This window comes from Meles meles, chromosome 15 (genome assembly GCF_922984935.1).
Source record: "Meles meles chromosome 15, mMelMel3.1 paternal haplotype, whole genome shotgun sequence".
Lineage (NCBI taxonomy): Eukaryota > Metazoa > Chordata > Mammalia > Carnivora > Mustelidae > Meles > Meles meles.
The window spans coordinates 13,069,673-13,087,109 of NC_060080.1; the positions used below are offsets into that span (position 1 = coordinate 13,069,673).

Here is a 17,437-nt window from a genome sequence, read left to right on the forward strand (position 1 = left end):
AGGCAGGAGGAGCCCTGTGTGGGGAGGATTCCTCAGAGCCTGTTTGCCTGGCCTGTCGCAGCCCCTACCCTTAGTGGTTTAACCTTATGTAGTTAGTGAACTCAGAGTAATGACCCTCGAGTCCTCAACTTGTTAAAGCAGCAGCTGAGGGAGCACAGACAAAAGGCCTTCTTCGGGCTTTGCTCCCTGATAGACACTCATGAACCGGGAGCTGCGGCATTAGTGACAGGGCCTGAAGAGGGGGACACTGAGCCAGGGATCCACAGGAGGCCAGAAGCTTCTGGCCAGATCAAGCAGAGGTGAGGGCAGAGAACCCCTGAGGTACGTAGCCCTATTTCGGATGCCGGGGTAGGGGGGAGCGGAAGAAGACGCCATGCCTGGGGAGGGGATTGTGTTTGTGGGTTCATTAGCCAAAGAGCATAGGCTTGACACTTGAGAACAAAGGTAAACAGAATTGACGAGAGTCAGGACGTTTTTAAAGGGACAGTGTTCTGTGAGGGATTGGATGGCAGACTTCTCCAAGCCCGTGAGCCACGGAGCGTCCAAGAATACTCTTCTGTTCTTTGATCCCATCATGAGCTCTATTTCAGGCAGACTAATGGGCACAAATCTATTCTGAGTTCTAAGGACTGCTCAGCATCAGCCGGGAGCTGGGCCTTGGGCAGAGCGCTGGAGAGAGTCTGTCCTCCTCAGCGGCCTTGCTGTCACCCCTCTTGACCCAGCCCATCAGCTGTCAAGGCCCTGCAGTGCAAACCTCCCTTAACCTGAAGGTCGGTTGGGGCAACCTCTAGGAGACCTGCAGCCTCCATTAACTTGAGGCAGGCCCCAGTGGCTGCGGGAAGAGGGAGACGTTCTCATGGGAAATGTTGTAATGTTTTCTCTGCACTCGGGACAACTTCTGGAAGGATGAAACATACAGGCAGTAAGATAATGCAAAGGTCTGGAGCGGAAGGTGCAGAGGAAGGATTACATGAGGGGATGGAAGCCCTGTGTCTTCAGGCCATTTCTTAACAGCCACCACACCACTGAACAGCCTTCTGTGCCGGGTGGGGCCCCGGGCTTGCAGAAGCCAATGACACCATGCCCAGGCAGCACGAGGTGTCTGGGGCTTATTCAGCACATAGTAAAAAAAAAAAAAAAAAAGTTGCAACTGAACAGGTTATTGAAAAGATGGAAACACAGAACTTCGGCATTTCCCTCTATCTGTAGTGTAGGGAAAAGTTCCTGGTAGATTTGGAGCAAGCTGGTATATTGGTGCAAAGTCTCCTATTGTCTTCCTGAGGAGAGACCAAGTCCTCAAGCTTTTCCTGGGGTTTTCTCTTGCATGTTGGGTGGTTCAGAGTAGGGATGGGTGGTGCAGTTGGATACACTCGAGGTGAAACCCCAGGAAGTTTCGGTCTCTGAGACCGTTCCTGAGCTATGATGAACAACAATGCATTGACAGAAGTCTGCATATTAGGGTGCAAGGAGAGGAACACACAGAAAATTTCTGTTTACATTTCAAGCTCATAAGATCATCCCCATCACTCATTTGACACATAGTAACTGCTCAACAACGTTGAGTTAAAGAATGAATGAGTCATTAAAAAAAAAATGTCCCTTTTAGCAACTTTTATGTAGTACATACATACTGCCAGAAGGTGGCGATAACTGCCCACCACCGAAGGCTGCAGACCTTGGAAGGTAGCAAAGAATTACATAACGTAACAAATACGTTCACTTCATCAAATGTGGATTCATGTGTATTGCCTCAGTTTGACAAAGAGAAACAGCGGGATGAAGCAGAAATGACCAGACAGATCCGTATGCAAATCCTACCTCTGTCACATTCTGCCAGGAACCTGGGGCAAATGCCTGGACATTTCAAGCTCACTTCCTTGACCACAGTGCGTGGTTTAGGATGGCCGGTGTTGCTATAAGAACTGAATGAAGTAACCCACATGAGAAGTACTAGGACTGAGCCCATTCCAGTGCTGCGTGATAATCATCAAAGCGTTCCAACAAATGCTGAGACAGATGAAAATCGTCCCTAACTTTCTACCTTCTGTTTTGTATGTTCTTATTCTGAAAAGGAGTGTCCCATTTCTCACTGCTCGTCTGCATAACCTTGCAGCAGACTGCCACAGTGGGAAGAGAATTAACTTAAGGGTTTGCTGGACCTTTCCAAGTCCACATTTCCTTGTCTGTGAAATGGAGCTGAGGATGACTGCTTGACAGGGGTATTGTGAGATCTAATGACGTAGCATAGATCACAGAACTCCATACAGAAGCTGGTGGGTGCACGTGGTTTTCTAAATTGACAGGTTAATTAAACACTATTACAACATTCAGTTCTCTGGTTACACCAGTCATTTTTCAAGGGTTTCTTTCCCCACTGTCCTCAATGCTGTGTCTTTTAAAAATTTTATTCCCAGGGGTGCCTGGGTGGCTCAGTGGGTTAAAGCCTCTGCCTTCGGCTCAGGTCATGATCTCAGGGTCCTGGGATCAAGCCCCACATCGGGCTCTCTGCTCAGTGGGGAGCCTGCTTCCTCCTCTCTCTCTGCCTGCTTCTCTGCCTACTTGCGATCTCTGTCTGTCAAATAAATAAATAAAATCTTTAAAAAAAATTTTATTCCCAGCACTTATGTCAGTGGTACCTACCTAGAGTAGGTACCATTTTGAATAGGACGGTTATTGAAAACCTTTATAACCACAAGAAGTTCCGGTAGACAGAGCTGGTTAGATTATGATACATGTCCAATGAGTGGGGTCTGTTTTCAGCAGCAGCGTTCGGTCACCTGGTCACCCTGAAGTTGGTACTGCAAGTGTCTCTCTCATGTGCTCACTCAACAAGGTCGTGTTTAGTCCCCCCCATCTGAGACCCGTGCTCTGTGTTGTGGAAGCAACGGTGAGCAAACAAGGCTTTGCCTTCCAGGAATTTACAGTTCAATAACTGATTTTAAATAAATAATCCCCCTAAGAAATAGGAATGAGAGATGGTGCTGAACCTCTGCCCTAAAAACCCGCCTCTCTATCACCAAGTCAAAGTGAAAGAGAACCAAACCATCCCTTTGGGTTGTCCTGGGCATTCTAGGAGACCGTGAATGCGTAGTCAATAGTAACTGTGCGGTACAGTTATTAGAAGGACGGCGTCAGAAAGAAATTGGTTCACTCGTTCGTTTGCTGAGTCATTCCGGAGGACTTGCTATGTCGAGATTCGGTCAGAAACGAAATAGTGTAGCCGCCAAAGCTCTCTGCCCTCACAGAGTTTACATTTCTCATAGAGGAAGAAAGAGGATGAATAAATAATTGAAATATGTTGGATGGTCATCAGCTTTTTGGAGAAAAGTGAAGCAATGAAGGGAGACAGAGAATTCTGGGGAAGGGACAGCTGACATTTTAATGAGTCGCACATCATGGTTTTCGGACTGTTGAGTTGAAACCCGTCTTCTCTCCCGGGTGCATGAAAGCATTTAGTTAATGCAGCAGCCCCATTCCACAGATGGAAGAGGGACACAAGGACAAATCCACAGATGGGGGAGACTACAGACCCCGCACTCACTGGAGCCCTGCAGCTCCTCCTCGGGAGACGCTAAGTGTAACCGTGGGGTGCAGGGGGAGCAAATCATCCCTGCCCTCACAGAACTCTCCTGCCAGGAGAGACACAGCAGGAACAGGCTGACTGTGGTCGAAGGCAGACACACCTGGGAACACAGTCGGGGCACAGAGGCAGAAAGCAAAGGAATGAGACGATGAGCGTGCAGGTTGGGGAATTCACCAAGGGCCACGGACGGCAGGGTGAGAAGCTCAGACTTGGCTCTGCTCACACGAGCCTCTGGAGAGCCGGGCCCCAAGCAGGACACGAGTAGCGAAGACACGTAGCGAAGACACTGGAAGCTTTGAGAGCTTCCAGATACGGAAGCTCTCAAAGAGCAAGCGAAGGAGTTCAGGTTTGATCCCACTGGGTGTTTCTGTGAAGAGAAATGTGCAGTCTGAGCCATGTTAGGGGAAGGTAAGAGCTGCTCTGGGTGCTGGACCCAGAGGAGACCCGAGGCAGGAGGGAATTAGGGGACTGTAGCCAGAATCCCATGGGAGACGATCCGCCTCCGGCTGAGGCGGAAGAGAGAGAAGAGGGCAAGCTATATTTATCCTCCCAAAGGAAAGTGGACTGGGGAGGTCACGGGGGAGAGAAGCAGAGGCGGTCTCGACCCACCGGACTTCACGGAAGGGCCATCACTGTGTGAGGAGAAGGAGATGCCATCTGGGTCCCCGTCCACTGCTGGACGGGGCACAGGGGTCTGGTCTCCCCCCCAAGCCCTCAGGAGAAGGGTGCAGCCCCTTTTGGCAGCAGCTCCCCACAGTGTGATGGCCGGTACAATGGCAGTCCTTGTTCCCAGACTTCTTGGGAGGGGAAGTCAGTAGGAAAGGAAGATGTGCGTCCCAGAAAACCTATCTCAGGAGCTTCTAGAAATCAGTGCAGGTGAATTCCATGAGGCAGATGCATGCTTCTCCTGCTTGTCATTCAGCAGGAAGGGAGCAGGAATGGGGAGATTTTCCTGTAGGTCTCATGCTACACTCGGTGGGCTGGGTGCTCCCCCCACCACAGGCCAGCAACATGGAGAGCCCGTGTTCTCAGGACACAGCTATGGCAAAGAATTGTGCCTATGATAAAGCAGGGAAAGATCAGGGTGTAGTCTTGAGGTTAGAGTCTCACCAGCAGGCCAGAAGTAGCCAGGGATAGAAGGCTCTTCCTGCCCCCACCTTCTGTCAGTCGCCCAATCCTCTGATCCTCCAAACATCAGAGCAAAAGGGCTGTGGGCCGACAAAGGGGGAGTCCTAGACCTGAAGAAGGGGACTCCAGAGAGCCCTGAAGAAACTGCCTCTGGTGAACCATCCCCCACCCGGGAACCTGGGGGACCAGCCTGGTCATCTCCACCCGAGAGATGCTTTGTCCAACTGGGGCTGATGGTGCCATTGTCCCCCTTAGACTTGAGTCTAGGCTCGTGCGGCCAACCCCTGCAGTAGACTCCACTCCACTCCCAAACCCTGCCCTCTGAAGCGGAGCCTTCTCCCAGGCACCCTCAGGAGGGCAGGCTGCCCCGAGGTGCCAAACCAGACAGGAGTGGCCTCCAAGAGCCACCCGACCTGGGTGCCACCACTGCCAGAAGGACCTAGTACCTGGATTCAGTCAGCTGACCGTCTGCAGCTGCTTCCCAGGTGGCTTGTTCCTGTCACTGGAAAAGCAGCATATACTGGATATAATAAAATTTTTGACCTAACGTAGAAACACTAAGTGTGTGTGTACCTAGACATAAGACAGAAACTAGAAGTTTATCAAAGACTGGCTAAATTCAACTATCTAATACAGTTTCTAAAATTTCTCACAATGAGGTGTATCTTCTTGCAAACAAATCGCTACGGACTGAATATTTGTGTCCCTCCCCAAATTCATATGTTGAAACCTAATCTCCAAGGTGATGGTGTTAGGAGATGCGACTGTGCAGGGAGTCAGGTGGTGAAGGTGGAGCCCTCATGAATGGGATTAGTGCCCTGATACAAAAGACCCCACAGGGGTGCCTGGGTGGCTCGGTCAGTTCAGCGTCTGATTCCTGATTTCAGTTCAGGTCATGATCTCAGGGTGGTGAGATCCAACCTCACTGTCAGGCTCTGTGCTGGGCGCGGAGTCTGCTTAAGATCCTAGGATTCTCTCTCCCCCTCTCTGTCTGATCTACCACCCCCCCCCCAAAAAAAAGAAGGAATAAAAAACCCCATAGTTTCCTTGCTTTCTATGAGGACAAAGCGAATTTAGCAGTGTGCAACCCGAAAGAGGGTCTTCACCAGAGAGTGCCCCTGCTGATACCGTGATCCTGGACTTTATCCTCCAGAACTGTGGAAATAAACTTCTGTTTATAAACCGCCCAGTCTGGGACACTTTGTTACTGCAGGCTGGATGGACTAAGACACAAGTGGAATTATGTATCATATATTGTGCATTATGTATTATATATTATATAGACACACACACATAAATATATATATGACTTTTTAACCTCGAAGTTTTTTTATTTATTATATAGACTTACAGGTTATTAGTGCCACTGAGAATTATTTCCACACCAACATATAATACAGTTATTCAGGCAAAATACATTAAATTTAAAAAATAAAACAGTATACATTTCAAGCAACAATACGCAAAAAATACTTGTACTTCTCAGGGACTATCATAGTCCAGAAATGAATATGAGCTCAAGACCCTGATCTTCTAGAAGACATTGAAGAGTGCAGTTTCATTTTTCTGTGATGATCCACCCAGAGGTGAATCATTTCATCAACAGAAGGGGCACTCCCCTGATTAGAAAAACTCCTAGCTCTCACAACATGACAGGGTGAGTTTTCTAAAGGGAACAAATAGCAACCCCCCCCCCCCCCATATGTGAGGGCTCCGGAGCACACGCTCAGTTCTTCTGAAGTGAACATGTTGGCTATAAAAGTCAGTCAATAGCCCTTCTATAGGGCACATGTAACTTTTATAGCTCAATCGATTTTCTCCTCAAGAATTTTCAGATCTACATTAATTTTTAATATACTGGCCTAAAGTTCCCTGCTATTTTTAGATGAAACTATCTGACATCCCTTCCCTTTAAAGCTCCCTATGAGAAATAAAATAGTTAAAGCATTTCACAGTCAGAAACCCACCCAGATGGAGAAAAACACCCAGTGGTCTCAAGTCACTACATATAGCAAGCTTGGTGGACACCCGGCACTGAGAGATGGGAAGCTGCCGAGGGCTCACTGTGCTGTGCTCAGAGGCCATTTCACTGGGACCAGCTCTGCCCAGGACTCCTGACCACAGGGCAGATGGCCACATCCGCAGAGAGGAGAAAGGGGTGAAGGACATTCGTGCACAAGACACTTGTGATGTGGTGATATAGTAAGAAATAAATACTTGGTCTCAGCTCCCAGGTCCTGACACCAGAGCTTCTGAGATGCTTGGACTTTCTGGAAGGATAACAGTGCCTTTTGTATGCTAATGAGATGTCCGGTGGCGGGGGGGTGGGGGCGTGGGGGCGTGGGGGGGTGGGGCTTTGGTAGCTTCCGGACAGGAGCTGGTCAGAAGATAGAAGGAGGCGTGGTTAGAGGACGGGAACTTGTAGCTCCACCCCCTGTCCTCTGGCGAGGGGAGAAGGGCTGGAGAGGGAATTAAATCATCATTAGCCAGTGATTTCATCAACCATGGGTAAGTAATGAGTCTTCTGATAAAACCCTTCAACTACAGGTTTGAGGAGCTCCCCAGTTGGGGGGGGGCACACCGAGGTGCTGTTAGGGTGGTGAGCCCAGAGAGCGCTCTGTGCACCCTCTATGCACCTTCCCCTGCGCCTCGCCCTATCCGTCTTTTCCAATAGGCTCTTCTTGAGTTGTGGCCTTTAAAACAAACCAGTCATAGTAAATAAATTGTCTTCCTTAATTCTGAGGGTTGTTCTAGCAAATTACGGAAGGAGGGCCTTGTGGGTCCCCCCAACTTTCTATCAGGTCTATCAGAAACATCCGGGACTGGCCACTGGTATCTGAAGTGGGGGGCAATCTTGTGGGACCGAGCCCTTTACCTGTAGGGGTCTGCACGGACTCCCCCCAGTGAGAGTCACAATGGAACTGAATTCAGTTGGACCAGGTTAATGTCCAGAAAATCGGAGTTGTTAGGAGGAATAGTAAAAAACCAAACCCAACCAAAACAAACCCCACATGTTTGGTGTCAGAAGTAAGTTTAAAAACGTTCAGGGCACCTGTGAATCAAACTTACCTCTTCAGAAACTGTCAAGGTCAAAACTGTGCAGTTCAAAACTCAGCGCCTGGTAGCCTGTCCTCAGGCACCCAAGATTCTAATGGCATTACAGGGTGGGATGGGGAAACAGGCTGAGCCGGTAGAAGAGGACGAGCCTTTCCCTCCTAACGCTCTACCTTGACACCAATCCCAATCCCACAGTATTGAAGGATAGGAATGTTTTGTACCCTCTGCCTTCCTAGTTCTCATCAGCTGGGCCTTGGGTTCCCCCAATAACTGTGAATTCCTGGAGCCTGGGGACTGTAAGGTGTTGATCTCTGGTTTCCCAGTACTGAAGCCGGGGCCTGGCCCCAAAAAGTCCTCAGTGGATTTTGACGAATCATGAAAAATGAAGGATAGAAATTAACATGTTCAGGGGATGAGGGAACAAAGGAGAAACTTGTCCTCCACAGCCTCAGAAAAATGTCGTTCGATTAAAAGAGAAGTGGTTGTCAAATCCTTTTTTTCTGAGATTAGTGAAATAATTGTTGTCTCAAGCCACCCCGTTTTGGCGGGATTTTTTTTTACCAAGCAATAGTAAGCACGACAGATCTTGGGGTCCAGAGGTGGATGCTACTGCGATGCAGACCTCAGTCCGCTCCTCCCACAGCATGGCTTGTCCCTTCTCTGGCTCCCCACTATGGGATCCGCAGGTGGAAATACGCATTTCATTTCTGCAGGGAAATGTTCCACCTTCCAAGGTGCTTCTAAGTATGGAAGGTGTAGGCAGCAAGGCCCAGGGCAGGAGGCACAGAGAGAAACGTGCCCTGAAGAGGGAACGAGCCCCAGGTGGACATGAAGCAGGTCCACTGTAGGGAGGGTGTCTGGCCCGTCCCAGCAACCAGGGACAAAACTTGGGAAGGAGCAGGGATACCCCTCACATCCTCAGACACCTGCTTTGGTCTTTGTATTTGCCCGATGGATTCTTCCAGAAATCTGTTCATCCCCTCTCTGCCTTAAAACAGCATGTGGTTTGTTTTTGCTTCTGGTTTGGGGTTTGGGGTTTGTTCATTTTCTCCCCTCTACCTAGAGAATGTCCTTTAGCTTCTCGGGGACAGCCGGAGCGGCAGGGTCAGAAACACCTGCTGTGTGTGACGGGCCCAGACTCCTGTCCTGTCCACAGGCAGAGCCAGAGCCTCATTCTCCGCGGTCTTACCTCCTCCAGGGTCCGCTCCTCCTTTTCCCCCTGTGTCCATTCTTTGTCTCCAGCGGCACTCTGGCCAACTGTTGGCTCTGAAAAGAAACCTCTTTATAGCTCTCAGAAATAAACCCAGTCATGTTCTATTTTTAATGGGTTTTAAATGTCTGTTCTGCAAAAGAAAAGTCCTTGTAGAAAAGAAGCAGCTGCTGGAGCCTCACCCGGGGAGAAGAGTGTGGGCGGGCCACGGGGAGGGGGGGCGCAGAGAAAACCAGGTCTGGGCAACCTCGCGCTGTCCCCACGGGGCAGCGAACCTAGAGGTCCTCAGGGAGGCAGAGGAAACTCCTGGAGCACCACCCTGCCTGGGGATGGAAGTCGGCTACCTGCCTCAGTCCCTGTCCTTGTGGCAGAGGGGGCAGGGAAGCCACGGAGGAAGGACCCTGGCTGCGGGCTTGAGGGCCCCGCCAACAGGAAGGCCACATGTCCCAGCCTCCTCCACAGGAAATAGCCCGATGGACGCCTGCCCTCGGCCTTGAGCACTGGCCAACCCCCTGCCCGGGCGGGAGGCCTGCGGGCCACACCTGCTTCCCCGGCTGCCCGGCTCTGCGGCACGGCGCAGAGGCCATCCAGGCTTTCCCAGAGCCCATTGGGCTCTGAGGTTTGGGACCTGCACCCCCTGAACCTGTGCCTTCTGCTTACAGTTCTTCCCTTACGGGGACGCCTCCAAGTTCGCCCAGCACGCCTTCCGAACCTTCGACAAGAACGGCGACGGCACCATCGACTTCCGAGAGTTCATCTGCGCCCTGTCCATCACCTCGAGGGGCAGCTTCGAGCAGAAGCTGAACTGGGCCTTCAACATGTACGACCTGGACGGCGACGGCAAGATTACGCGGGTGGAGATGCTGGAGATCATAGAGGTGGGTGGGTGGGGGGCCCTCGGGGCAGGGCGATGGGGACCCTGGGAGACAGGGCCAGCCCATGGACCAGGGTGGGGTGGGGCCAGGACCCTGGAGGCTGGGGTTGAGGGGTGGGGACGAGGGTGGGAGGCCTGGGCCGCCTGAGAAGAGGGGGTGGGGGGTGATCGTGGGGGAACCTGGGTAGCAGGGATGGGGAGGGGGGAGCCTAGGGGTGGGGTCGGGCGGGCTGAGCTTCAGTGGACCTCGTGGTGCTGCTGGACTTGGGGACCGGGGCGGGACGGTTCGGGCTAGGACCAGGGCCGCAGGGCACAGAAGGCAGAACCCCCAGGAGGAAGCTGGGGCAGGCCCTATGCTGCGACGACTTCTTTTCTTCCCTGCCTAGAGCCCGGGTAGTTGCATGTCAGGCTTGATTTCACCCGACCCCGTCCCCTGCCTCAGCGCCGCGCTGGGAAAAGTCACAGACCCAAGCTGCTGGGCCCTGACACAGAGGATATTAGCAGACTCTGCTGGGTGTTCCCCTCTTCCTCAAACCAGCTTTCCCCCTGGTGGCATCTTGGCACCTCTAACAGGCATCTTAAAAAGCTGTATTGAGTTATAATTTGCAGACCATAAATTCACCCGTTTTAACTGTAAAACTAAATGATTTTTAGTAAATTTACCAAAGTATGCAGTCATCACCATAATCCAATTTTGGAACATTTTCATTCCCCCAGGAAGGCCCCTCCTGCCACCTGCCAGTTCCTGTTACAGACTCAGAAGACTCCACTCTTCTTTGTCTGTAGGGATTTGTGTCTCTGGATGTGTCCTCGAAACACAATCATATAATATAAATATATGGTCTTTCTGTCTGGCTTTTTTTTAAATTGTAGGATTCATCAGTATTTCATTCCTTTTTTTTTTCCCCCTAAAACAGTATCCAGTTGCACAGATCTGGCTTATTGCTCACCTGCCTACCAGGTAGCGAGTGCTGGTGTTGCTTCCACTCCTGGCCATTCTTAATGCTGCTAGGAACGTTCTCCTGCAGGTCTTGGTAGAGGTGGGCCATAGAAAGTTGTTTCTATTTAGGAAATTCCCACGTTGAGAATTACGTTTATGGTTAATTGAACTGGATAGACGAATTCTTTAACTTACGAAAGAACAGAGTCCCTGATCCACAGATCTGCCCACACTATCTTCTTTCTGGGCTAAGTGTTACTGGCCCACCCTGGTTGATGGTCTTAGCCAACTGTAAGTTCATTACAACAGTTGGGACCCCATTTTCTGTTTTCCTAAATCCGCAAGGACCAGTGCACTTCAAACCCAGAATGTTGAAAACTGAGCTCATCATTTTCCTCCTGAGTCTTCTCATCTATTACTCTTGCTCCTACCACTTTTCTCCCCACTCCCTCCAGTCAGAAACTTGGGAGTCAGATGAAATTCTTTTATGCCCTATTAGTCACAAAACTCACACATATTTGATCATATCACCATTTTATTTAAAATGATTTTGGAGTCCTTTGAAGTACATTTAAATTCCTTATCAGATCGCGGGAGACCTTTATGCTCTGTTTCTGGTTTTCCCAAGGCTATCTATAAGATGGTAGGCACCGTGATCATGATGAAAATGAACGAGGACGGCCTCACCCCTGAGCAGCGAGTAGACAAGATTTTCAGCAAGATGGATAAGAACAAAGATGACCAGATTACACTGGATGAATTCAAAGAAGCTGCAAAGAGCGACCCTTCCATTGTATTACTTCTGCAGTGCGACATTCAGAAATGAGCTGAGATCAATGCTATGGACTGCACAGAAGTCTCAATGTTCCATTCAGTCTGCAGCTATACACACACACACACACACACACACACACACACACACACACACACGCGCGCACACAGAGATATTGCTTGGACTACCTATCAATGGACTTGCTTCTTGTGTTTGAAACACTTGTGTGCATGAGAATGTCATTCGCTAATGAATTTTAAAAGCATATATTATAAAACAACCTGCCACAATGTGATATGTGTAACATCATTTCCTAAAACCCCTTCTCCCCCTCAAGCCTGGGCAGAAATGTGCTGCAAAGAGTTCTATGGTTTCTTGTTCATGTTTTGCTAATGCTCGTGTCTCCTTGATTCCATGTTAGTAGCACTGAGCCCCTCATGGCAATGTAACTTAATATAGGCTGTGTCTCCATTCTCCTGTAAAATAGTACTGGACAGGCCCACGGCGGGGCCTCGGCTCCTCTGGGTGGTCCACACTCGGGAGCCTGCGTTACCAGTGAACATAAATGTGCTACATTTGCATGCCTTTTAGGTTTGCCTTAATTCTTACCTCATTTGCATTCTATCAATCTGGAAAGAGCTATGTTGGAATTAATGCAGTATAAAACTTAAAAATCCTGCTAACTGACTCATTAATTAAGTATATCTATCTCTCTCTATATATACACAAAGATATTATTTATTCAAAGTAAAAAAAAAAGCTGGAAGTGTATTGATTTCTGCTTGGATTTTCAAAGGCTTCCAAAGAGGTGGCAATAGATGTCCCAAATAAATTTATAACATTTGACTTTTTCCTCCAATTCTTATTTCATAATTCTAAATCTGAAAGGGATGTTCATAATTATCAAGGGTCAGCTAGCAACGACTTACCAAATTTACCTTGAAATACACATCTTTGGAATTCAGAGAATTAACAACCACAAAAGGGGGGGGGGACAACTTTCCAACTCTTCATCCTGGCCCTCAAAAGAGGGACAATTAACGTGGTATGTAAAGTTTCAATAAAACATAAAACTTGTTTGTTCTCAAAAAATGCTCATCGTATAAAATTAAGTTTCATCTCGATGTGCCTGGGTGCTAGAAACACGTCACCTTCTTCAGGGGCTGTGGAGGACATGCCGCCAGCTGAGATGCGTCCTCCCAAAGCACCTGTGGGAAAGAACACTTCTGTCTTTCCAAGTCAAAAGTATACCAGTTATTTTAATTTTTTTTCTTTTCCTTTTTTAGAGAGAGTGGGGGAGGGGTAGAGGGAGAGAGAGAATCTGAAGCAGACTCCATGCCGAGTCCCGAGCCCAACGTGGGGATCGATCTCATAACTCTGAGATCATGACCTGAGCCAAAACCAAGAGTTGGACATTTAACTGACTGAGCCACCCGGGCATCCTGCTAATTGTTATTTTTAATGATCGGACAAAATTCTGACCCTTTTAAGCCTGAGGAAGGCAGGCAGAAAAGAGTCCCTCAAGAAGTCTAAGGACAGGTTGGTATTTTCAGAACACATCTAGAGCAGCTGAGGTTTTTTCTACAGTGCTGTGCAACCAACTTTCTATGAGGACGGAAAGGTGTATGTCTGCACTAGCTATGTGTAGCTATTGAACACTTCAATATGGCTAGTGTGACTAAGGAACTGAATTTTTCATTTTAACTAATTAAAATTTAGGGCTCCTGGGTGGCTCGGTCAGTTAAACGTCCGACTCTAGATTATGGCTCCGGTCATGATCCCAGGGTCATGACAATGAGCCCCGCTTTGGGCTCTGCACTTAGCAGGGAGTCTGCTTAAGATCCTGTCTCTCCCTCTTCCTCTGCTTCTCCCCCACCCCCTAAAAAATAATAAATAATTAATTTAAATTTAACTTGTCCCATGTGGCCAATATTATAGTATCAGACAGGGCAGTACTATATTATTCACTTTTTATTGAGTGCTTTTTTTTTTTCTTTCCTAAATACTCTTCATCTGTCTTAGGATCATTAACTAAGACCAGAGCCCAGGGCCTAATGATTCCATGCATCCACTCAACAAGAAGCTGTGAACAAGCACATCTCCCCACAAACACTCAGGACACCGACGGTACCTGAATCACTGATGGAACTGTCCCAAGGGTACTAGAATGTCCTTCCCCCTGTGCTTGGTGAGTCCAATGTGAGGGCAGGGAGAGATGGGAGAGCTTCGGGGCCTCCAGATGTTCCCTGCCCCTAAGTGAGGAGGTGGGTGTGGTGAGAAGTGAGGGAGGCTCCTTGGAGTGGTACTCAGTTAAGTCAGACTCTGACACTGCGTTCATAGCAGATCTTCGCTGGTCACCTCCTGGCCACCCAACACCGTCCTTACGGGAAGACAGACAATAACCAAACACACCACACACACACACACACACACACACACACACACACACACACACACGACACCTGTGAGAACAATGAAGAGCCACAAGCTCCGAAGGATGGGGAGTGATGGGATGTAGCAGTGGCAATTGGTGGTAGAGCGGTTAGATGAGATTTGAAGTAAGACCTGAATGAAGGAAGTGAGTATTGAGGTATTGAGGGCAATTATGGGTCCAACAGACTGACTAGTTCTTCTTTCTTCCTTTTTTTTTTTTTTAAAGATGGATTTTATTTCAGAGAGAAAGAGAGAGAGAATGCACACAAGTGAGGTAAGGGACAGAGAGACAGAGACTCTTCAAGCAGACTCCCCGTTGAGCACGGAGCCTGAGAAGGGCTATTTCCCACAACCCAGGAGATCCCAACCTAAGCTGAAACCAAGAGTTGGATGTTCAACCAACTGAGCCTCCCAGTGCTCCCCCACTGGTTATTTTCATAAATAAAATGTGGAGATTGGGCCAGCAGGTGAGCACGGCACTGGTAGATAGACGGGTACCGGGAGGCTGGCGAGCTGTCCAGGCACTTGGCTAGAGTAAGGGGGCATGGGCCCTCAGAGGCGGCACTCCCACTTCCCAGTATACTGCCCCAAGAGGCTCTCCCAGAGGGTCATGAGAGGATGTGTCCCAAGATGTCTGTGACAGCTCTTTGTGGGAACTGCAGGCAATCTGGTGGTCCACTACTAGAGGACTCGATAAGTTCAATGTGGTCAGTGCACCTTATGCGTACTACACGCTGGCTGGAGGCAAGAGACTGACGCGCACACAGAAACATGGACGTAACTTTTTATTTTTTTAAAGATTTTATGTATTTATTTGAGAGAGGGAGTGAGATAGAGAGAGCTTCAGAGAGGGGAAGGGCAGAGAGAGAGGGAGAAGCAGACTCCCTGCAGAACAGGGAGACCTACGTGGGACTTGACCCCAGGACCCTGAAATCATGACCTGAACCGAAGGCAGACAGTTAACCGACTGAGCCCCACACAAAGCTCTCTTAAATGCCGAATGGGGAAAATAGAAACAAAATCTTATGCACAGTATAATATATACAAATGAAAAACTCATTCTCACAGGAAGAACACCAAAATGGCGTAAAAGGAAAGGAACAGTCACATCAGAATCGTTTCTAGGGGTGGGTGGTGTAGTAATGGGCACGGTTCAGTTACTAGTGCTCCACAATAACTGCTCCCCAAAACGTCGTGGCTACAAACAGAAACAATCATTTTGTTACTTCCCTGGTTTCTGAGGGTCAGGAGTTTGTGAGAGGTTGGCGTGGGTGATTGTGGCTCCGGGTCTGGAGCAGCCGGGGTCTGGCCGACCTCTTTCTTCCTGTGGTCTCAGGCCTCCTCCCCCCGGGCTAGTTTGTGCTTCTTCACAGGATGGCGGCCTCAGCACACACAACTTTTTTTTTTTTAAGGTTTATTTGACAGAGGAAGAGAGTGTGTGCACAAGCAGGGGGAGCAGCAGGCAGAGGGAGAGGGAGATGCAGGCTCCCCGCTGAACAGAAAGCCCAACACGGGCTCGCGGACCCCAGGACACTGGCATCACAACCCGAGCGGAAGGCAGACACCCAACCGGCTGAGCCACCCAGGCGCCCCGGCACTCACAACAATCATGGTGGTTCAGACTCCGGCACGACTACTCCGGCAAAGAGGTTGGAGGTCTCATAGATTTTTCTGACCCTGACCTCAGAAGTCAGGAAGTATCACTAAGACAGCATTTTACTGATGACAAGACAGTCACAGACCCATCCATATTCAAGGGAGTTAGATTCCAATCTTGCTTTTTACAAGGGGATCCTATTGTTGGAAGACTTCGTATTTCCTGTAACTCACTCATTCAGGAGTCTCTGGATGAACAATGCAGACTTCTTTCTTAAAGAGGCCAGATGCTTGTTTCCGCCACTTGGCTGGAACACATGTCAACAGGTAAAACACATGCTTAAACAGATGTCTTCAGAGAGCCTAAAGGCAAAGGATGGGTAGGGGAATAGCAAGAAACTGATAGTTAAAGAGCTCTAAATAAAATAACATGGGTTCCCTAAGGTCCTTTTTTTAAAAGATTTTATTTATTTGACAGAGAGATCACAAGTAGGCAGAGAGGCAGGCAGAGAGAGAGGAGGAAGCAGGTTCCCTACAGAGCAGAGAGCCCGATGCGGGGCTCCATCCCAGGACCCTGGGATCATGATCTGAGTCGAAGGCAGAGGCTTAACCCATTGAGCCACCCAGGTGCCCCATTTTTTTTTCCTGAGGTCCTTTCTTGTAAGCAATTAAGCTTCTCCAATATTTTGGGCACACAATTCGGGTTTTCCCCAGCATCTTGCTGGTGAAATATAATTTCCAGACTCTCCAAGTCGCGTTATTGTTTTCCATTCTTACACTCACCAGTGTGACGTTTCGCACCAAGTACCAGTGCCCTTGCCCCACCTCCGCATCTTCCCTGTGAACGGGACACTCATTCTTACACTTTTTGGGCCCCAGAACAATTACCCTTGATTTCTCCTCCTTCCTCCCTCCATAGTATTCCCAGCAAATCCCACTGCCCTCGTTCCCCACTTGAACACTTCTACCTCCTTTACTTTGGCCCAAGTCACCATGACCTCTTACCTGGACCACTGCCAAAGCTTGCTCTCGTTGGCCAGACTCCAATCCTAACCTAGTCTCACAGCAGCCAGAGATTATTGGAGTATGTTGACTAGACCAGGTCTGAAAACTTACTAGATGTCGAATGATTCTGCTTCCTTCTGCCTGACTCTGCACCTCATCCCCTCTGCTCGCTGAACTCTGCCAACATGGGCCTCACAAACCCTGGACACGAAGTCCATTCTCACTTACGGCCTCCGCCCTCGTGTCCTCTGCTTGGAGCCCTTGCGCAGGTCTTCCCACAGCTCGTTCTCTCGCTCATTTCAGCTCTGCTTAGATATTCCCTTCTGCAAGGTCTTCCCTCGACACTACTGAGACACCACCCCTCCGCTCAACTCCTCACCCTGCTTTATCACACACAGCAATTACTGTTCTTGGGAATTATAGGCAGTAGATGTTTCCCTGAACTAGAATTTGAGCTCCCCGAGGGCAGATTTGGTATTACTCACAGTAGTATTCCCCGTGCTTTAAATTGTTGCAATCACGCACATGGCAGGAACTTCATCATTTTTGAATGAATTAATTATCTACATTCCTATACTTGAGAAAGTCAGGCAGCAACAGCTTTCTTAAGCTTGCTGATCAATGAATATTCTCAGGCCCTTTTAGTTTCTGTGGAATCTATCCAAGATATCTTAGCCAAAATGCAATAGGTTAGGTGTCAACATTATAAATAATGAAGAAAACTTCATTTGCTGACTCAAAGAAATAGTGAATTTATATCCACATAACTTTACCACTCTCTAAAGAAAAAAAGTTGTTCCTATTAAATAATATTTTGATGTATCTTGCCGTCCACAGTC

The 17,437-nt window shown here is 48.8% G+C and overlaps 1 protein-coding gene across 1 annotated transcript in view; it reads left to right on the forward strand.

Annotated features, from left to right (window-relative positions):
- The window catches only part of VSNL1 (visinin like 1), a 107,450-nt gene extending 95,040 nt beyond the window's left edge, over positions 1–12,410 (forward strand). The window contains exons 3-4 of the mRNA XM_045978712.1: positions 9,641–9,856; positions 11,421–12,410. Coding sequence (XP_045834668.1) covers positions 9,641–9,856; positions 11,421–11,618 — 414 coding nt within the window. The 3' untranslated portion in view covers positions 11,619–12,410. The remainder of the gene's footprint in view (positions 1–9,640; positions 9,857–11,420) is intronic.
- Positions 12,411–17,437: the final 5,027 nt, after the last annotated feature.